At 49.0% G+C, this 23,111-nt stretch overlaps 1 protein-coding gene across 1 annotated transcript in view; it reads right to left on the reverse strand.

Moving 5' to 3' along the window:
* Positions 1-7,080: 7,080 nt before the first annotated feature.
* Positions 7,081-23,111, reverse strand: part of LOC144752357 (major histocompatibility complex class I-related protein 1-like) — a 197,521-nt gene continuing 181,490 nt past the window's right edge. Inside the window, exon 6 of the mRNA XM_078640293.1 lies at positions 7,081-7,311. Within this exon, the coding sequence (XP_078496419.1) occupies positions 7,250-7,311 (62 nt within the window). The 3' untranslated portion in view covers positions 7,081-7,249. The remainder of the gene's footprint in view (positions 7,312-23,111) is intronic.

Raw genomic sequence — 23,111 nt, forward strand, 5'->3', positions numbered from 1 at the left:
ATAAGAGGATTTGAGAAGTCACTCAAAATGTGCCCTCATTTTTCTTTCTCCAGCACTAATCATAATTTCTATGGCAAAATGAACCCCCTCATTTTGTTCCTTTGCAAATTAAATGTTTTAAGTGTTAACACTTTATTCCAATAAAGATGACTTCAGGTGTGCCATACTTTTGTCATAAGTAAGACTGTTAGTGCTCTAGTTGTTCTTTAGAACACTCTGGGACATTCTGTCACTGGGCTATAGTTGGGCTACATCTGGCTGATATTTGGGCTACATTTGTTTTTTTTTGTCTCTGGTGGCCATCTTTGGGCTACATTGGGCTACATTGGGCTACATTTGGGCTCTAATATATATATATAGCCCAATGTAGCCCAATATATATTTTTCAAAGTTAATGTTCTTAAAACCACTAGAGCATATATCTTGAGACATAGCAAAGGCACATCGGGCTACCAGTCCCTACAATTTTGCCAAGTTTTGTGGAAATCCATTCAGCCGTTCGAGCTAAAAGTGAGTCCAACCGCCCTATGGAAAACTCAATGTTAAAAACATGTTTTGGGACCCCCCTTTTTTCTCGGCCCCCGCTTGACGAAACCCCCCCAAACTTTCAGGGGACGTCCAGTAACAAAATGTGCCATTTTCCTGAAAATTTCAGCCAATTCCGTCCATCAACGCTAAAGTTATTCAACATAGAATTTTCAGAAATCCCTATTCAAAAAAATCCTAACTATATATACCTACTGGCGACCGCCAGTAGGTATACACATATTTATACATTGAGGGTGGACCTGTGAGAATAAATATTTGCTGTATCTTGCCTGCCTCGAGTTCGGGCCTTCTTCCATGGATGTCTCTGTGGGAACTGGATATTTTGTTCACATATAAAAAACAAAGATTACAGGGACATTATAGTTAGGCTGAAATTCAGCTAACTATAAATCGCTCCCCCAAAATGAACTGCTTATGTCCTCACATTTTACATTACTCATGACATGGTCAGTGACATCACTGATGACATCGATGATGACATCATCCACATAATCTCCCACACATTCACTCACACCCCAATATAGCCTTTTATTCACCCACTCCAACTTCCACACTAACATTTTCAAAATCAGTGACACAACCATACCAGTATGTAAAACACCCACTCACTGATTCATAGGTCTACACACACATCCACTCAGACACCCATACAGCCACTCCTACACCAACTCACTCACTAATACCGCACCTGATATATCCACTCATACACCCAGTACCTCACACACTGTCAGTCACCCATAGTTACTCAGACACCTACTCACTCACCCAGAGTCAATAACAGTCACTTACTCACCTATAGAGATGTACTCACAACTCACTTATTCATAGATACTCACACATACTCACTCACCTATACCGTCACTGACACAAGCACACACTGACCCGTATAGCCACTTTCAAAATCACTCCCTCATAAATACAGTCACATATATACTCCAACACTCACCTATATACTGCCTTTCACATATGCAGTTACTCACACATCCATTTACTCACTGACACAGCCTTATGCATACTCACTCACCCACACAGCCCCTCACAGACGCACTCGCAAACCCATGCAGCCAAGGGGTTCATCACCCAACTAATAGGGCACCTGATGTGTGGGACTTACTGGAGGTAACAGGAGTGGTAGTTGGCTCCCAATGATATGCTTGGGTGCCAACTACCCCTCCTATTACCTCCAGTACGTCCCGTACAACAGGATAGCTAAGATCTGACAGCAGGCCATGCTCCCTTTCTACACCACTCTGCAAACACTCCTCCCGGTGCACTACTATTACGGGTATGAAGTCCACTTGGCTATTGAGGGTCCTTGGTGGCCATTTACCCCGCCTAGTCCAGTAAGCCCCATATAACAGGGTTGCTGAGATCTGATAGAAGGACAGGACCCCTTTCTCCACTACTCTGCAAATGCGTCTCCTGGTGCTTTACTAGTAGGGGATGAAGTCATCTTGGCTATTAAGGGTCCTTGGGGGCAACCACCCCTCCTATTACCTCCAGTATCGCTCAAACAGCTGGATTGCTGAGAGGTGGTCAGAGGCTACACCCCTTTCTCCACCACTCTGCAAATGCGCCTCCGGGCACCCTGCTGCTTGGGCGAAGAATTCTACTTGAGTCCTGAGGCCCTTAGGAGGCCCTTAGGAGGCAAGAGGGTGTCATCCCCCACCAGCAGTATGCCTAGAGGTGTGTTTGGAGAGTGGTGGAGAAAGGGGCGTGGCCTCTGACCACCTCTCAGCAATCCCACTGTGTGGGGCTTACTGGAGGTAACAGGAGGTCTTCTTGACCCCTAATGGCCCTCGGCAGCAAAGGGCACTTCTCTCCCCAGCCAGGAGTGCGCCAGGAGGTGCAATTGCATGGGTAGTGGAGAAAGGGAGCGAAGTCTTCTGCGAGTTGCAGCTTTAAAAAATATATATTTTAGGAAGGGGGTCCATGTGGCCCCCCTTCCCTGGACCATTTTGTACTCAGGGGACCCCATCTCCTGGGGCTTGATCCTTTAAAAGCAATGTTATAAAAATATGGGAGGCGGCTACTGGGACCCCATGCCCTGGGGCAGGCCATCAACATTTCATAATTTCATTTAAATGGGGGGGGGTCCAGCACGCCCGCTCCCCAGGCCGATATTGCCCTGGGTCTCCCATCCCCTGGGGCATGGCAGCTTGTTGGGGACTGCGGGGGGAGCCTCAAGTCCTCCACGTCCCTGCCGGGTCCCCGCCTCCTGCAGGAGCAGGCACTGCTTTGGACAGAGGGAGCTGCAAACATGCAGCTCCCTCTGTCCAAAAGCAATTCTGCTCCGCTTCGTGGAGGCGAGGACATTTTTAATGCTAGAGTTATGAAGAGAGAAGCTATCCTTTTGAACCCCAATACATCTAAAAAGAAAGCTCAAATGAGGGGTTCACATATATTTATCACAACGTTTAATGTAGAACATGCTAGGATCCAGGAAATCTTAAGCAGGCACTGGCACATAATAAAGCAGGATTCAGTCATAGGGACCGTTGTGATGACTGAACTTCAAATCACCTAGAGAAAACCTAAATCTTTAAATATAATATTTAGTCAAGCGTGATTACACCACTCACAACACTAGTGGAATGTGGTTGGCCCCAAGGGATGTGTTCAGGAAATTTAAAGCCTGTAAAATGAGTGAAAATTTAGCCACAATGAGCACTGCTTTCAACAAGATAATTAGGATAAGGGGAAATCTCATATGTAAATTTAGATACGATGTATACATACTCAAGTGTCCCTGTGAAAATGTAAATTTGGAAGGCACCACAATGCTAATGCACACACAAATTTTACAACATACCCGTGCCGTCGACAACAATAACCATAGCTACCCCGTAGCTAGACATTTTGGGAGATTTCACCAGGGTGATCCTTTGCACCTCAGATATAGTTGCATAGCCCAAGTCCCGAAAAGAAAGAGAGGAGGGGACAGAGAAAAAGAACTCAGGAAGCTGGAGACATTTAACATTTTGGAGTTAGACAGCAGGAGCCAAATGGCTTTAATATCGATGAAGAATTATATACATGCCTTTATTAAATCTGTCCCGCAGCATGAACCTCATTCTGAGAAAACAAAGTTATGAATAGGAAACTTTTCAATAGGGTAACACTACAACACAGTGCACCCATAGCAGAGTAACACAACTTTAGCATTACCATTAGGGTGTAACAGTTGAATTCCCTGATTGGACATAGTCTAAGAAAGACAATTAATTGGGGGTTTACAACAAGAGCTAAGTTTAGGGCACACACTGTAAATAGCACTTAGCACTTGCTTAAACAGGCACTTGTCGAACAATAGCAGAACCCATCACCGTAATTACAGCACTTTGAATTACATTAGAGGCAGAAATATGGACCTGAGTGGTTTTTTTCATGTTATAAGGAGGAGCATAATTATGTATGTATTAAATAATGCAAACAAGTTGAGTAATACTGAATTCAGCTTGATATTGGAGTATTATTACTATCTCCCATGGAAGTGTTTTGATGTTAAAAATCAATGTTTTAGCACCTCTGCACTTAGCACTTTACAAATATTGGCACTTGCAATTAATAAGAAGACAGGACTTTATATTATATAAGCAGCAGCAATATACAATGAAGCTTTACTGTGTTTTATAAGTCTAAGATAGTGGCGATAGTTGTAGTCAGTTAAATGTAAAATAGTACTATATGTCAAGTAACACTGAATTCAGTGTCCCATTACCGCGTTATAATTAGGGCTCCTGGTTTTATGGTATTTAATTTTTTTACATTTCTGTCTGTATTCATCCATATTTTTTTGTGCTAATTTTATCTGTATTTATCCATATATATTTTGGGTTTTGTGGAAAAATGAAGCTGAAATTAGTATATTTCCACATTTATTTAACCAGTAACTATGCACTCATGCTTGAATGCCTAAGTTTCAATGTTGTAACCCCCCACAGAAGATAAATTAATGCACTTACAAGAAAAAATGCATATTTCAGTATCAACCATGTGCGTATCTACTGCTGTTAATGCCTCTTTACTAAAATTCCTTTCTTTTTTAGCCTTCTTACCTACCAATTCACACAGCTATTGGCCTTGCAGTCTTGGCAGACAGTATCTAGAATGACTCAAAAGCAGACCAATTTCCGTTTTGTATCCATATTCAAAAATAAATAAACACAGACAAGAAAATAAATGTTTTCTATCTGTAAAAATCAGTAAAAACAGAAAACAGGAAGCCTTAGTTATAATTATCTTCTTGTTAGATCTGTCAATGCTTGAACATATGAACTATCAGTGCATTTGCACTTTCAAAGATGGCGCCGAGTCAAACTGCAGTATCAGCCTGCACATTGTGTGTATTTTTCCTTTGTCTATGTTATTGAATATAAATGGCAAAATATTCATGACGTTCAGCATCGTGAACAAGGCTGTGACAGGTGGCTGAAACACGTGGATGCATTTATCATTTCCAATGGATTTATAATAATGGACCATTTGAAATTCTGCTACTTGAGTGCTGTTCCTTATCCACAAACCTTTGAAGCCCTGGCATTGTTATCAAGCTGAACACCTCCTGCCCCTCTCATTTACGACCTCTCGAAGCCCTGGCATCAATATCTAGCTGAACACCTTGTCGTGACCTGACAGATAGGATGACAGGACTGGAGACTAGAGGACACTAGGACCCTGTGGGTCATGAGGGAGGTGACCAGGTCACCGGACACCACATCCAGGCAGGGACAGGAAGGACGGCAGATTGACCAGGACGAGCAACAGGATGGACGTACATGGGACCAGATCGCAGAATACCTAATAAACGAAGCATGCTATAACTAACCTGTGTCCTGAGTATATTGTGCTGTTTGGCGCCCACCGCAGAGAACACGACAACTGGCGACGAGGGTTAGAAACGAACTGACACGTGGAACGTCGCGTGTCCGGGCTGGACAGCATCGAAGAAAACCAGGTGCCCACCCTGGAGGCACTAGGACGACGAGGGACGAAGTCAGGAAGCGACGCGGGTGCCCAACCCGACAAACAAGACAGCGTGGAGCCGATCGCGGTAAGAGCGCGACCATTACAAGTGAGGCGCAAGCTGAGCTCTTTGAATTTGACGCGCGAGCTCTCGCGAGAGCTCAGAAATCTCGGCGGCCATCTTTAAACCAGGCGGTCGGACCAATCGAAGCTCTGCATCAGCAGGGAGGCCATTTTAGGGTCAGGAAAGGCGAGATTTTCGATCGCGAAATCTCGCGAGAGCAACGGCAGCCATTTCGAGTGGGACAACAAGAAAAAGGGCACCAGAAATAACAGGGCGGCCATCACAAGATCAGGCAAGAAAGGAAAGGACAAAATTAACAGAGACAATCAAAGAAGATAAAAAACAACAAAAGGAAGAAGAAGCAAAAAAAAAAAAAAAGCGAGAGCAGAAGCAAGAGCAACGGAACATGCCAAAGAAATGGAAAGAGGAAAAAACGTCGAAATAGAAAGCGCACACCTCATGACAAACAAATGTTCATGGTACAGTTCTTCTGATCATTTTCGCCCCCTCAGCCCTTGACAGCATATGCTAACGCAGATGGCAGAGAACGGTGACCAAAAGGAGAATGCAAGGGGACAAAGAGACTAAGTGATGAAACGCAGGAGTCAGGAACTGGAGAGACGGGTTGGCCAGACACATGGGGACTCTCTTTCTCTCTCTCTCTCTCTCTCTCTCTCTCTCTCTCTCTCTCTCCATGTTAGGATGTTTATTATAGCTGGAGAGAAAAACGTGAGAATCACACCAAGATAACAAAACAAACATTTTGTGTATAAACTTTATTTGCTCCAAATACACCCACAAGTAAAGGATAGTTGATTTATTATAACACTCCCACATCAATGGCATCCTGACCTGTGTTCCAATATTTACTATCATCCGCTCATGCACGGATCCCAACACTATCCACCCTTCAGGCGGCTGCATAGCTATGACACTGTCCGCTCAGTATATGATGTACAGCACCCACATTATATAATATGATCCCACCTTTAACCACTGTGCACACAGAGGGACAGCTCTGACACTATCCACTCTGAGCACAGAGAGATGATCTAGACACCACGTACTCTGCACGTAGCTGTACTATCCTGCAACTATCTATGCGCTTACACTGTCCATTGTACACCGAGGTACGATCCGGAGACTGTACACTCTGCATGTAGGTGCACAATACTGCAATTATCCACTCCACGCAGTGGTACAGGTCTGGCATTATCCACCCTCCAGATTCCTCCTTTTTAGACCCGATCTGTAAACTGAGTGCAGAAACACTGGAATCCTCCACCACAAATTCCATCAGCGTCAATTTGGTCCAGGTCAGGTTAAAGGACCGTATAGGCACCAGCAATCGCGATGAATAAAAACATAACTTTTTATTGGTTATGGCACAAAGTTAATGTGTCTAAAAATGTTCATCTAATTATCTTCACTTCCCAATTCAATTTATATGAGAATAAAAATATATGAGAAATAGAATTTCCTCTGTTCAAAGAAACTCCCTACACCATTTAATAACCCAGGGAATAATTTGTAAAAAGAAAACTGAAGCTTCGGTGGAAGCCAGCAGGGAGCGACAAAGTGGAGAATTCTGGCCCACCACCAAGCAGGCTGCTACTCCCTCCCTCTGCAGGTCCAGAGGCTGCTGGAGCCAGAGATGGATTCCTCTTCTCTTCAGATGTTCTCTCCTTGTTGAAGAGGCTGATTGACGTCTCCCACGCCCCCAGGACCTCGACCTGTCAAAAAATAAGACAGAGGATTAAAGATTTCTGTAGAAAGAGTCCAATTCTCAGCCAGGCACAGGTTATAAGTAATGGTGCAGGACAAAATTGAATATACTGAGTTATCAGTGAAAAATGTCTCCCAGTTCTACTCTGTGTCAAGCCCCTGGGGGATGTTGTGAGTAACAATCTTTACCGGATCCGTCTTTTCACAAATACAGTATCTGAGCAAAATAAATAGAAAAAACAAGATACTTTCTTTCTGGCACAGCACAAAAATACTGTGGGATTATTTAGTATTTTGTAAAGACATTTCAACACATGATCTTCAAGGGTCAGGAAAATGGCAACTTTCTAAAAGTGACATTTTCAAAATTGTAATTTAAAATCTGGCTCAGTGTTAGAAAGGCGACCCCGGGGGAGGCAGAAGATGTCTGACTGACCACCCCTAGGTCCACCTCTCCGTCAAGAAGTAGCCGAGCGTTACTGAGAGGCCTCCTGGGTGAGGGCCCTCTCCTAGGATCGCACAGCAGAGTAAACACACACCACAAATGGACACCACACCAGAGGTCGAATTCGTAAGCTTTATCAGGAAGTAAAGGCCGCTGATTCCCAGCGATATGTACAAGTAGACCGAGGGGTCTGTAAAGTCTCGAAAAAGGGGGGTCAGGGAAGCGGGACAGTCTCGGTTGGGGTGTATGAAGGGATACCCTGCGCACAGCTCCCAATCTCGAGCCGGGGGTTCCGAGAGGTTGAGCCGCGGCAGCGCCAGCAGGCCCTCAAGATGGTTCGGCAAGGGTGGGCCGCGACAGCGCCAGCAGGCTCCCAAGATGGTTCGGCAAAAGGTGGGCCGCGGCAGCGCCAGCAGGCTCCCAAGATGGTTCGGCAAAGGTGGGCCGCGGCAGCGCCAGCAGGCTCTCAAGATGGTTCGGCAAAGGTGGGCCGCGGCAGCGCCAGCAGGCTCTCGAGATGGTTCGGCAAAGGTGGGCCGCGGCAGCGCCAGCAGGCTCTCAAGATGGTTCGGCAGAGGTGGGCCGCGGCAGCGCCAGCAGGCTCTCAAGATGGTTCGGCAAAGGCGGGCCGCGGCAGCGCCAGCAGGCTCTCAAGATGGTTCGGCAAAGGTGGGCCGCGGCAGCGCCAGCAGGCTCTCAAGCTCTCGTAAGGTTCCAGGAAAATGAGTTCTTCTGGGGTCGGCCGTGACAGCGTCAGCAGGGCTTTCCAGTCCAGGATACAACTGACGTCCTAATCCAGGGCTGGCCCAGATATAGGACTGGAGTCCTTTGATGTCCGGACCCTCGCGCCTGGGGGTCAGAGGGGCCGGGATGATGGTGTCCAGACACCCAGCAGGGGGGTGGAGCCAGCGCCCAGGGAGGCCGGAGGGCGATCGAAACCAGGCGTCCGGGGACGGCTGGAGGGCCATCGAAACACCCTTTTCTCCGGGATCTGTCGAGTGGCCACTCGACCACCTGGGTGGATCTTGGTGCCTTGATGTCTGGGCTGTGCTGAGGCCTGGGCCGGGGCCGAGGCCACGTGGTCGTGACGTGGTGGGCCCAAGATGGAGTCGGGCGCAGCCTCGTGCTTAGGTCGTGAGGGGCCCACGCTGGAGCCAGGTCGGTAGTGGGGGTCCGGGATGGTGGCCGGACCAGCAATGTTGGGGCGTGCAGTGTCGGGCAAAAGGGCTGCCCGATGCTGGGTGGAGGGCCGATGTCGTCCTGGACCCACCATGCGGGAGGGGTAGCACCACGCCATGAGGCCAGGTCCAACACGCGTCCCCCCCAGCTGAAGGCAGGGGAGAGTCACCCATCTTCTTGGGGATTCTCCTCGCCGAGGCGGAAGAATCTGGAGAGGCCGTCAGCATTGGCGTGGTCGTTGTCGGGGTGATGCTTCACAGTGATGTCTATCCCTTGCAGGGAGATGGACCATCGCAACAGTTTCGGGTTCTCGCCCCGCATTTGCATCAACCACCGCAGGGGCCGGTGGTCGGTCTGGACCCGGAAGTGGGTGCCGAAGAGGTAGGGCCGGAGCTTCTTTAGGGCCCACACAACGGCGAAGGCTTCCCTCTCGATGGTGCTCCAGCGCTGTTCTCTGGCTAGCAGCCGCCGGCTGATGAAGGCCACGGGGAGGTCGATTCCCTCAGAGTTCACTTGGGAGAGGACCGCCCCAATGCCGTGCTCCGAGGCATCGGTTTGGACCACAAACTCTCGGCTGTAGTCGGGGGCCTGGAGCACAGGGGCAGTGCACATGGCAGTCTTTAGAGTCTCGAAGGCTGCTTGGCACTCTGGGGTCCAGCACACCTGGGGTAGCTTCTTGGAGGTCAGTTCTGTGAGGGGCCCCACAATGCTTCCATAGTCTTTGATGAAGCGCCGATAGTATCCTGTGAGCCCCAGGAAGGCTCGGACGGCTGTTTGGGTGATTGGGGGCTCCCAGGCCCGGATGGCGTCAATCTTTGGCTGGAGGGGAGCCACCCGGCCGCTTCCCACCTGGTGTCCCAGATACGTCACGGACCCTTGGCCGATCTGGCACTTGCTGGCCTTTATTGTTAGTCCGGCCCGTCGGAGGGCCGACAGGACCTCCCGGAGGTGGGTCAGGTGTGCATCCCAGCGGAGGCTGTACACTGCAATGTCGTCTAGGTAGGCGGTGCTGAACTCTTCTAGCCCGGCCAGCACTCTATTCACGAGTCTCTGGAAGGTGGCCGGGGCGTTTTTCATGCCAAAGGGCATCACCTTGAAATGGTAGTGGCCATCAGGGGTCGAGAAGGCTGATCGCTCTTGCGCTCCAGGGGTGAGGCCGATCTGCCAATATCCGGCCGTGAGATCGAAGGTGCTGCGATACTTCGCAGCCCCCAGGCGATCGATCAGTTCTTCCGCCCGGGGGATGGGATGGGCGTCGGTCCTGGTGACGGCATTCAGCCCCCGGTAGTCAACACAGAACCGGAGCTCCGGGGGCGTGCCAGGGGCGGCAGCTTTAGGGACCAGGACAACTGGGCTGGCCCACGGACTGTCGGAGGGTTCGACTACCCCCAGCGCTAGCATCTTGGCCACCTCGGACTGGATGCAGGCCCGAACTCGATCGGGCACTCGGAAAGCTCGGTGTCTTACAGGCGGGCTGTCTCCGGTGTCTACATCGTGGACACACCACCGGGTGACTCCAGGGGTGAGGGAAAACAGATCTGCAAACTGCCCCAGCAGCTGCCGGCAGGCATGGTGCTGCTCCGGGGTCAGGGTGGAGGAGAGCATGACCCCTTCGATGGAGCCGTCCTTCTCAGCGGTGCTCATGAGATCTGGCAGCGGTTCGGAGTCTTCTTCAGCTCCTTCATCGGTCGCTAACAGCAGACTTAGTTCAGTGAGGGCAAAGTGCGGCTTGAGCCGGTTAGCGTGTAGAACCCGGAGGGCGTTCCTGGGGGACTCCATGTCCACCAGATAGGTGACGGGGCTCTTGCGCTCCACCACTCTGAAGGGCCCCGTCCACTTGTCTTGGAGGGCACAAGGTTCAACCGGGGACATGACCCAGACCTGCTGGCCCGGTTCGAATTCGATGGACGAGGCGTTCTGGTCATACCAGCGTTTCATCTCCTCCTGACTGGCTTCAAGGTTGGCTTCGGCAAGTTTCCGGAACTTCCGAGTCTGGTTGCGGAGGGTCAGGAGGTACTGGTAGACATCTGGTGGAGCACCTCGGGCAGCCGTCTCCCAGCCTTCTTTGACCAGGCTGAGGGGGCCCCGGACCGGGTGCCCATACAATAGTTCGAAGGGGCTGAACCCCAGGGACTTCTGGTGTACTTCGCGGTACGCAAACAGGAGGCAAGGCAGCAGAACATCCCATTTGCGTCGTAGTGGCTCCTCGAGGCCCTTGATCATTCCCTTCAGTGTTCGGTTAAACCGCTCTACAAGTCCATTTCCTTGGGGGTGATACAGGGTGGTGAACTTATATGTGACCCCGCACTGTTGCCACAGGGATCGCATATACTTGGAAATAAAGTTTGTGCCCCGATCACTCACGACTTCTCGGGGGAAGCCGACTCTGGAGAAGATCCCCATTAGGGCTCGGCCTACTACTGGGGCCGTGATGGTTCAGAGGGGGATGGCTTCCGGATATCGGGTGGCATGGTCCACCAGCACGAGGATGAAGCGGTGCCCTTGAGGGGTGCGGGGGTCCAGGGGCCCCACGATGTCTATCCCCACTCGCTCGAAGGGGGTGGTGACCACGGGAAACGGCTGGAGCGGGGCTTTGACTTTCCCCCCGCTCTTCCCGCTGGCTTGACAGGTCGGGCAGGATCTGCTGTGATTGTGCACATCGTTGCGCATTTTCGGTCAGTAGCAATGAGTCACCAGGCGGCTGTAAATTTTGTCCTGCCCCAGGTGCCCGGCGTGGGGCACATCATGTGCTAAGTTCAAGAGGAAGTCTTGAAATCGGAGGGGAACGACCAGCACCCGGCTGGCCCCTAGTTCGGCAATCTTCTGTTCACTGTAGAGAAGGTCGTTGTCCCAATAGACCCAGTGGGACCCCGCAGGGTCTCCAGCGGCTTGAGTGGCGGCTTGTCGTCGAATTCCCTCGAGGGAGGGACAGGTGCTCTGTTCTTGTCGGAATTGTTCGCGGGTGGGGCCACCTTCTTGGCGCCACTGAGCTAGTTCCGGCAGGTGGCCGAGCTCGGTGATTTCCTCATGGCTGGGCCCTGGGGGGCCGGGTTCAGGGTCGGTATCCTCAGGGACGGCGGGCGGTGGAGGTGCGGGCCACTCCGGCTCCTCGATCGGGGCTTCTTCCGTGGGGGGGGAGGCCCGGGCGGACATGGAGCGGGTGGTCGCACAAACCCACTCGGGAAGGCTTAGCATCCCCAGATGCTCTCTCCGCTCTACGCCGGCCCAGAGGGAACTTTCCAGGTCGTTCCCGAGGAGGCAGTCCACGGGGGCATCGTCTCGGACAGTCACTTTCAGCATGCCCGACACCCCTCCCCACTCGAAGGGGATGCGGGCCATCTGGCACAAACTTTCAGAGTTGTCAGCCGACCGCACTGGGCACAAGACGTTGGGGAGAATTTGTTCTGGGATCACCAAGTGGCAGCGGACCGCCGTCACGCTGGCTGCAGTATCCCGGAGGGCTTCGGCCCGGCGTCCATTGATGGTGACCCATTGGCGGTATTTCTGGGTGTTACCTGGGATCGGGTCTCGGGGGATCATGTCTCGATCACCCAGGCATGCTAAGATCATGGCTGCGGGCTCCCACTCGGCCTGCTCGGTGTCGTCGCCCTCTTCTTCGCCTCCTTCTGCACTCAGGGCGGCGGCCGCGATCTGGCGGCTCGGGGGACCGGTGGTGCCGGGTCGCTGGTTCATCGGGCAGAGAGGGTCGTTCGCATAATGGCCCTGTCGCTGGCATCTGTGGCACGTAACATTCGGGCGAGGCCCGGGCCTGGCTGGGGGCCTCCCCTCCAACCCAGGGATGGTGACGGGGAGGTCGGGGATGACCCCGCGGGGGTGTCTCGGCCCCTGCTCTGGCCTCCTCCGCCGCCTCGGGGTCGGTGGTTCCCCGGGGATCCCCGGCCGTAGTCTCCCATCGGACTCCGGGGAACTCGGTTGCTCACCCATCTATCCGCCTCGACAGCGAGTTTTCGTGGCTCTGTCAATTTGCTGTCGAGGAGGTGCTGCCGGAGTTCGACGAAGCAATTATTGGAAAGATGCTCCCATAGGATGAGGTCGACCAACTGCTGGTAGGTGGTGACCTGGCAGCCTCTGATCCACCCTTCGAAGGCTCTGCTCTAAAAGTTCACGTACTCTACCCAAGTGGTACCGGGTTTTTTTACAGTCTCGAAATCGCTGCCGGTACATTTCGGGGGTGAGTCCGTAGCGAGTGAGGAGGGCGGTCTTCATGTGTTCGTACGAGGTCATCTCGGCGTCGGGGAGCTCTAGCAGGGCGTCTCTCCCCTCGTTGATGAACTTCCCCCATAAGCCGGCACCCCAGTCTTTGAGGGGTACTCGATGGGCGGTCATGGCGACCTCGTAGGCCTTGAACCACTGTTGGATGTCGTCGTTCTTATAGTATTCTTTGACGACCTCCTTGGGTATGTGCACCTTCGTGTCCCCCGGCGGGGGTGAGGCCTTACCCCCGGCGGTGCCGGTTTCTGTTGTCTTGGCCTTGATTTCCAGTTCTTTGAGGCCGCGCTCATGCTCGAGCACGAGTTTCTTTTCTTCGAGGTCTCGTTGTCTTCTCCTTTCCTCTAGGTCTCCTTCCAGCCGTAGTTGCTCGAGGGCTAATTTCCTTTCTGCCAGCTGTATCTCTCCTTCTTGTCGGAGTCGGGCGAGCTCCAACTCGTGGAGCCGGTTCCTCTCTCGTTCTCGGGCGTCTCCGTGGGGGAGGCCCGTGTCTAGGTCTGCGGGTCTTTCCCCCGCTGGGTTCGCGTCGGTCTCCGGGCGTCCATTCGGGCCCGGGTTATCTTCATTCTGGGGCGGCACGTTATCGGCGTCCGCCCAGGCTTGCAGGGCTGATTTAAAATCCTCTTTGGTGTTGAGGCCCGTGGTAGCGATGCCTAGGTCCTTGCAAAATTGTTTTACTTCCTTGTGGCTGTAATCTTCCATCTTTTCTTTCTGGAATTCCACTGTCGGTCTGGTTTCCTGAGTAGTCATGGTCGCGGTGTGCTTTTCTCGGTAGTGAGTGAATTACTCTCTTGTACGATCTGCGTCGGCTCGGATCCCGTCGCCTGCCACCAATGTTAGAAAGGCGACCCTGCGGGAGGCAGAAGATGTCTGACTGACCACCCCTAGGTCCACCTCTCCGTCAAGAAGTAGCCGAGCGTTACTGAGAGGCCTCCTGGGTGAGGGCCCTCTCCTAGGATCGCACAGCAGAGTAACCACACACCACAAATGGACACCACACCAGAGGTCGAGTTCGTAAGCTTTATCAGGAAGTAAAGGCCGCTAGTTCCCAGCGATATGTACAAGTAGACCGAGGGGTCTGTAAAGTCTCGAAAAAGGGGGGTCAGGGAAGCGGAACAGTCTCAGTTGGGATGTATGAAGGGATACCCTGCGCACAGCTCCCAATCCTCGAGCCGGGGGTTCCGAGAGGTTGAGCCGCGACAGCGCCAGCAGGCCCTCAAGATGGTTCGGCAAATGGTGGGCCGCGGCAGCGCCAGCAGGCTCCCAAGATGGTTCGGCAAAGGTGGGCCGCGGCAGCGCCACCAGGCTCTCAAGATGGTTTGGCAAAGGTGGGCCGCGGCAGCGCCAGCAGGCTCTCGAGATGGTTCGGCAAAGGTGGGCCGCGGCAGCGCCAGCAGGCTCTCAAGATGGTTCGGCAGAGGTGGGCCGCGGCAGCGCCAGCAGGCTCTCAAGATGGTTCGGCAAAGGTGGGCCGCGGCAGCGCCAGCAGGCTCTCAAGCTCTCGTAAGGTTCCAGGAAAATGAGTCCTTCTGGGGTCGGCCGTGACAGCGTCAGCAGGGCTTTCCAGTCCAGGATACAACTGACGTCCTAATCCAGGGCTGGCCCAGATATAGGACTGGAGTCCTTTGATGTCCGGACCCTCGCGCCTGGGGGTCAGAGGGGCCGGGATGATGGTGTCCAGACACCCAGCAGGGGGGTGGAGCCAGCGCCCAGGGAGGCCGGAGGTCGATCGAAACCAGGCGTCCGGGGACGGCTGGAGGGCCATCGAAACACCCTTTTCTCCGGGATCTGTCGAGTTGCCACTCGACCACCTGGGTGGATCTTGGTGCCTTGATGTCTGGGCTGTGCTGAGGCCTGGGCCGGGGCTGAGGCCACGTGGTCGTGACGTGGTGGGCCCAAGATGGAGTCGGGCGCAGCCTCGTGCTTAGGTCGTGAGGGGCCCACGCTGGAGCCAGGTCGGTAGTGGGGGTCCGGGATGGTGGCCGGACCAGCAATGTTGGGGCGTGCAGTGTCGGGCAAAAGGGCTGCCCGATGCTGGGTGGAGGGCCGATGTCGTCCTGGACCCACCATGCGGGAGGGGTAGGACAACGCCATGAGGCCGGGTCCAACACTCAGGATTTTAAATTACAATTTATTAGAGTTCAAAGTTGACATCCCTATCTCCTCCTAATCAAAGTTTACACATGTAATAAGGTAACCCAATGTAATTCTGCCTTCCCTTATCGTGGGTGCAGCCGCACGTTTCAGCACTATCATGCAGGCTGACTCGATTTGAACGCTTCACCATAGCCTTGTACTTATTGGAGGATGGGCTTCCTACACCAGTGACTAATGCTATTGGATTCCTCCATCCAGATTCTATTTAAGCACAGATACGTATGAACATCTGGCATTTGAGTGGATTTCTTTTGGATTGTTTGGCTCTTGGCTACATGTGGTCCCTACCACCGAATTGACTGGTTTCGGGTAACTCGGAGTGATCCATCATTGAGATTGAAACTCGGCCTTAACATAGTTCCATTACATCTACAAGTGGAACAATTTTGGATCCTTTTTTGTCGGTGTATATATTTGAATATCGAGTTGGACAACCCGGAGTGACTTTTTCCAGCAAATGGAATTCAGCTGCAACTCTGTACATTCGTTCTTTAGAAATTAAGATTGAACTTGCTTTCATTGGATTTGACTCATTAATATCCGGACACATAGAATGGAATTTGGCTCTTCTAATAATATTTTTGCCCCGATGAAGTTCCTATAAAAGGAACGAAAAGCGTTGGCTGTTGTCCTGTGTTTTTATACGAAGAAGAATAAAGAGTTTTAAAAAGATTATACTGGCTGTTTTGTGACTCCACCCCTGGTGCTGCTTCCACCCTTTCTTGCAATGTCATTTTACACCCACCTTCAGGGTAACATATGCATTAAACAGGAAGGCTTAGGCCAGGCAAAAGGTGAGGGGGGGGAACTCCAATTCCATTTCCCACCCATTGTAGATTCCTAGCTCCATAGGCTAACATGGAAAGGCTTTATTAATCCTTAATAAAGAGTGAACTAGAAAATAAATGAAAATAATAGTTGCAATAAATCCAGCAACTTGTCATGGTTGGATGTATTAGACGTATGGTAAGAAAGAATTTAGAGAACTGCTTTCCTGAAGTTACCTTAAATCATCCTTGTAACAGCCACTTCTGATTGGCCAGCCTTTGACAGGTTGGCCAAGCTTCATTATTGAGGTGTGAAGTGGCCTGGGCTGAGACAAAGGAAACATCTATGGAGAGGAGATCTGCTGCCTTTGGATGCCAGGACAGGAAGGGGCTGGGTAGCCAAACTTGTCTTCAATGGGAGAAAGAAGGTGAGGACAAGAACCTGCCCCATCCCACTTCCTGATTGAGGAGTGGACTTCCTGAAGGAAACAGGAAGAAAAGAGCTTCAAGAAGTCCCCTGCATCAACTCCACCAAGACAAGCCCAGCTAACCAGCTTCACCTAGACTTTAAAGGATTTGACCAGGTGCATAGTGGGAATTGTAGTCCCAAACCTCTAAGAAGTAACTCACAGCTACTGGCCCCTTTGCTGGTGTTGACCCTCAAAGACCTAAAAGAAACATCTGGAATGGAAGGTCTGCCCTGCAGGACCCTTGGACTGCACAAGAGGGGACTACACTGCTGCACTTAGAGCGTTTCACAACAAAAGGACTTTACCCATCTTAATTGATAAGGAGTGGTCTCCTGGTCGCCCTGATGAGCAGCAGGTAGAAACGTACCAGAAGGGCTATCTACAATATCAACTAGGACAACACCAGCTGACAATCTTCACCTGGATTTTACTCAACTTGACCAGGTGCATTGTGGGAGTTGTATTCCTAGACCCCAAGAGGCAAACCAGAGCTTCTGAACCCTTGGCAGGTGGTGTGGACCACTTTCCGACAGCAAGAAACACATCTAAAGGTAAGTGTAAGAGTGTTACATCGTTAGCGGCCTGAACTCTCGACTTTGCCCCAGTCCAGTGTGACCTTTTTTAACCCTTTGAGCCCTATTTACTTCTAAGCGCTAATGTTAGTTTTAATCTTTAAAAATTTATATCTGCAGGTCCAGACATTGGATTTGTATTGTTTTGGTGTCATCTAATCATGAAAACATTCCCTATTTTTATAAATTGGTGTTAGATTTTCATTCAGTGTTGTGTGTTTTAAACGCCTGCCTCCTAAGTTAAGCTTGTCTGCTCGCAGTCAAGCTACCAAGGGTTGAGCAAGGATTAGTTTATTGAGAACCTGACTGGACCATATCTTGTGATTGTGGTGTATTACTAAGTTTAGGTATCTGCCTGCCCTTACTAATAAATCACCTTCCATCACAATTAAATTATATGTTCTATTAGCGGGAAGATAAAGAATGCTCGATACCTCTGTGATCACTCCCCTCTACTGATAGAACATGGCTCTGCTTAGGCCAAACCAGAGTCACCACATGGAGGTGGACCCCAGAGGCTCTGCTGGATGCCAATTTCTTAACTTTTATGATAACTAGGGCTCAACGAATGCTAGAGCGATTGAATGGTAGGTATTACATGGTCTTAAGGGGATGTGTATGAATAGTATATATGGGAATAGAAGGCACAGTACCAGAGGAACAAGTGAAACTGCTCCAGAAGTAATAGATCACACACCTCGAGAGCAAAGTAGATCTCCTGAAAGGGAAAAGGGAAATGGGGAAAGACTGGAGAAACAATGCACAAACTGACCCTAAGGGAATACAGACAGAAAATCCATAGAGAGGTAGGCTATTCAGAAAACCTTCTAAACCAGATGGCACCCTAATGGCGACCCCTGTATAAATGAGATATTGCACTCTCATCTGGCCAAACTTTATAGGCAGTTGGATGCTAGGTCTCTAGTCTTAATATCCTGAGAGGGGTACAGCTCCCAAAAGTAATAAAGTGCAAAGAGCAGAACTTGAGTTAGAGCTCCAGAAAGAGGAACTAACCCAGGGTATTCGAGGGATTGCTAGAGATAAATTATGGGTGGTGATAGTTTACCTATGGATAGTATCAAGTAAATTCACTGCAACTACCAGAGAAGCTACTGGAAGCAAACGAGGAGGTTAAACAGATGACCTGACTACCTGACACTATGAGGAAGGCATTATTGTTAGGACACCAAAACCTGATAAAGATGCATGGGACCCCATATAATACAGACCATTGTCAATACAGATGCGAATATATTTTGTAAAGTGTCATATTTCATATCGGTACCCTAATATAGATTCAGGGAACATCGTACACTTTCCCTACATCAGCTTCTGTTATTTCATATCAACAAGCCTTATAAGGACATAACTCCTAATAAGGACAGACTGCCTTGTATGGACATAACGCCTTATAAGGACTGCAGCCTTTTATGGACTAAACCTTTTATCTAGTTCATGACAAGGGTGGGTTTTGCCCAATCGATATTGCTAAGACGTCATCTTTAGCACATATGAATAATTAATGAGTACACTCTCCAGGAGGTACACTTCACCTCTCCCATCGACGCACAAGGTTTAATCCCCAACGTCATCCTCCTACTGAAAAAGGGTTAACACACGTACATAGACTGCATAAATACAGCACCTCTTGCTATCAGTAAGCAGGAGGGACCTGAGACTTCAAGGCCAACACGCTGACTAGAGACGCTGAAGATCCGGCACGACATCATTCCAGCTGACAGTGGTCTGACGATCCCTTGTGGGGTGTCCATCTCAAGTCCAGGACAAAGTCCAACACTCTCACTATTCAGGTATGGGGGTTTGACTAAAGCCTAGCAGGATTCTTGACTCTTAGGCTTAGGCTCTCTAGCACCTACTCACATGCTAGGTACGCTTAGGTACATCTAGTCAGGCATCTTAGGAGTGCGTACTTTATTTCATAAATGCATTTTATATTCATGTTAAGGGCCATGACTGTTGCAAAATGGTAGAACAATACTATTTCGTCATATTTACTGTACTGCTGGCTCTGTATCTCTGTTACTGTGTTACAGTTGTAACTACTGTATGATAAATTCTTATTGTAAATACGTTCAACATTTTTTTCTCTGTATCTCTCTGAGAGCAAAAACAAGCAAGCATGAGCGACTGCGTGAAAAGTAATATATTTTTTCCACGAGTCTGAGGTTAGTGTGTTTTGATGTTGAAAAAACTAATCTCTCTGAGAACAGGAGATTCTAGTGGCACTGCAAGCTAGCTAATGTGAACCATAGGCTAATATATACGGCGGGGGTGTACAGAGTCAGTCTGCCATCAGACCCACAGTATATGTTATCCGTAAAGGTCGTAGGTCCTGCATGACAGGGTACTTTTTGGGACTACATTACATGGCACCCAACGTGGTCTAATGGCACACAACGTGTCAAACATGGTTTGCCCAACGTGGTAAATATATGGCGCACTTACTCAACAGTAGAATCCGAGTACCTCAGTCGTGCTTATTCTCAGAGACCCTACTTACAAAACCCAGAGACGTCTGGAGTAGGTGGGAAAAACTCTGCCACAGCTGAGTAGGCGAGATATCCTATGTCTTCGGTGTTGGTTATACAAGCTTGAAAGGACAAATTTCCCAAAATTGTGCATAACACCTTTGCATAAAACCTTTTTATACTTTCCTTAGACAGTATTTCTGTGTCTTAAAAAACACGATGTCTGATGTGGAGCGAGGTTTAAACCAGGGTTTAAACTAGGTCTGGTGAAGATTACATTCCCAGAAGCAGATTCTGTAACAAAAACTTTTCATTATTAAACACATAAAGAAGTTCCAGCGGCTTACACTCCGTTTGAGGAGACTGAGATTCCGATGTCCTGGAAGCGGAAAAGACCTTCTACTACGTGGCTGGTATGCTGAACCCTAGCTGTAATTAGATGGTCCCAATTCAATTTATTGTTAAAAATGTTTCCCAAGTATGTAAAATTGGAGACGTTGTCGATGGTCTTGCCCTTTACAGTAAATTTTCTTATTTTAGTTTGACATGGGCCACATACCATGATGTAAAATTTAGTAAAATTTACTTTTATGTCCAATGTTAACATGAAATCAGTAAAAACATTCAAGGACTTCTGTAAGCTGTTTGCAGTTAAGGCCATTAACACTGTCGCCGCATACGTCAACAAAGGGACCGGGTTGCCTCCAATTCTAGGGAAGTCTAGTGCCTGCCCTATAAGAGATGACTCATGCGCGGGCAGTTTCCCAGAAGAAGACACAATGGAGACGGAGAGAAGCCCGGGGTCGCCGCCGGTAAGGTAAGGTGATTTAAATTGTTATTATAATGTTTTGTAAAGTTTTAATACTGTGGGCGAGAGGCGGGCGGGAGGCCAACTCCGTTCCGCCCGAGTGTGTGGAGATTTGCCTTGTTTCTCAGCCTAAATCGCGGAAGGCGCAAGTGGCAAATCTCTGCACATTCCGTGGGCGGAACGAAGTTGTCCGCCCACCCCTAGTTTTAACTGCGCATGCATTTATACCGCAAATGGTTAGAAAGGTACTTTCGATGCTTTTATTCCGCATTCTGTTACTACACATAGCACTTTTACGTTTTTTTCCTGTAATTGTTTATGCTAATTAAAAAAATCACACTAAAATCATACGAAGGGCGTTATGGTGGGGGATTTTTTCCTAAATTCGGCTATTAACTAAATAATCGTGAATTATAAAAAATATCCTTTTTTAAAAACTCACATATTTCATACATTTTTCACAATTAATATGTCCTTCACACTTACAAAATTATTCTTCCGAAAAGAAATATTTTTTAAATAAATAATTTAATAATGTATTCTGTGTACATAAATTGAACATACAATGTATATAGCATTATGTATTCAATTGATGTCTATATGTTTTTTAATACAATATCTTTTCAAAATTAATTGTACCTCCTCGTGCTATTTCTATACATTCTCATTAACCCATCAAATCTCAACACTACCCAAATCCTCACACACTACAACACCCTACACTACACAAACACAACAACACTACCATAAACCCTAAAACACTACTCCCTGCACATCCCTCCCCGACCCACAGTCCTATCCCTACTCCCAAACACTAGCCTTCTCGACCCCATCACTACCCTAAACCCAAATTACACTACACAAACACAACCCTTAAACCTTAATCACAACCCCCTGCACGACCCTAAAAAATACCCTGCCTCACTTACCTCTCTCCCTTTGTGGTCCCTCTCTTCACCTTCACTCTTGGATCCACTCTTCTCCTTCTTCAAGTGTCTTAAGAGCAGCATGTCGTTGTTTAAAAACGGAAGCACCTCCTTTTCCAAAAAACGATGTGGATAGTCTGCAAAGTATTTTACTTTGCGAAGTAATGGTAATTGCGTAGTAACAGCATGCTAAGTAAAACCATGCGTAATAAAAGTTCCTGCGAACTAAAAAATGCACACTAATAGTAATACGTAGAAATGCCCGCGAAGTAATGGTAGATTACCCGTCCTTATTTCCCTTTTTGTACACAGGCACCACTATGGCCTCTTTCCAAGATAGTGGGATAGGACCAGATATTGCTGCTCTGAAGACATTTGTCAGGAGGGGCGCCCAGAGTTTAGGATTGCTTTTAAACAAATCAAGGGGTACCCCATCAGGACATGGGGCTCTCAGGCATATCACCTTTGAGAGGGCGTCCTCAACCTCGCTCACTGACAGAGAAGAGCTCAATTGATGAGCAGGAATTGGGTCTAGTGGGACCACCCAAGCATATCTCCTGATTAGTAATTTCATTCGGGTTAAATATGTTTGAGAAATGGGATTCCCAGACTTTCCCTGGTATTGTTGAGACCATCCCCCTTGCGTCCTTTGAAAATAGTAGGTGGTTTATTACCTCCCAAAAACTCTTAGAGTCTTTAGGTGCACATGCTCTCTCTAAATTTGCCCAGGCTAACCTTCTCAGTTTTTCCTTCCTCTGATTGATTGTGCTTTTATAAGCCTGCCTTGCATTTTGATTAAAGTTTTATCTCAAGGGATTACATGCAGTGCCTTCTTGAGATAATTTTTGGACCTTGTACACTCAGCATTAAACCCTTTTGTCTCCTGGACTTCCCTTCTTCCTATTGAATTTGTCAGGTTTTTGGATACATCCCTACAAATTAACTGGAAGCCCTGTATGACCATATCTGGGGGAGAGTCTTGATCAAAACTTTTCAGAATGGAGCTAAGGTTAACTTTAACAATATTCTCCTTGAACTGGGAGGGATTTATTTTGCTCCATTTCAGTCTCACCCCTTGATTTGAGTTATACTGGAGGGGGCGACCATCACCTTCCTCCTTCTGGGTGGTTACATGTAGGGAGGCAGTGAGGGGATTATGGTCGCATGCGTTATTAGGCCCCACCTCAAAACTGTCAACCAAAAAGGCAGATTTTATAGATATTAACATGAAGTCAATGACACTTTCCCTTCCTTTGCCCAAATAAGTAGGGTATTGTGTTTGGGGCTACTAACCAGAGTATCAACAAAAATCAAATAGTTTACAATAATGATAGCATTTAAGGCAATACCCTGCGGGGTATGTGTAAACTGCATCAGTGGTTGACCCTCAGTGTCCATTAGCCCGCACACATGGTTTGGGCAGTGCTGACAAAAGGTGCAATTAAAGTCCCCCACCCAATAAATAGAAACGGGCTGCCACTTCCTCGCGATCCTATCAATTGCATCCTTAAGAGGGATAATGATATCACAGCTGTTTTGATCATAGGTGTTATAATACCAATTAATCAGTAACGTCTTGGCCTGGAACAAGTTAGAAATCAAAATAAGTTGATACCAAGGAGAATCAATAATGGCCTCTGCCTTAATAGACCCTTATTTGACAGAAATCAGTGTTGTCAACCCTTCTTTTGCCCTCCCTCCCAGCTGGTGAAGCATGGACATTAGAAGAACAGTAACCATCTAGCTCAATATTCTCCCTATACCA

The sequence above is a fragment of the Lissotriton helveticus genome, chromosome 5_1, assembly GCF_964261635.1.
Source record: "Lissotriton helveticus chromosome 5_1, aLisHel1.1, whole genome shotgun sequence".
Taxonomy (NCBI): Eukaryota; Metazoa; Chordata; class Amphibia; order Caudata; family Salamandridae; genus Lissotriton; species Lissotriton helveticus.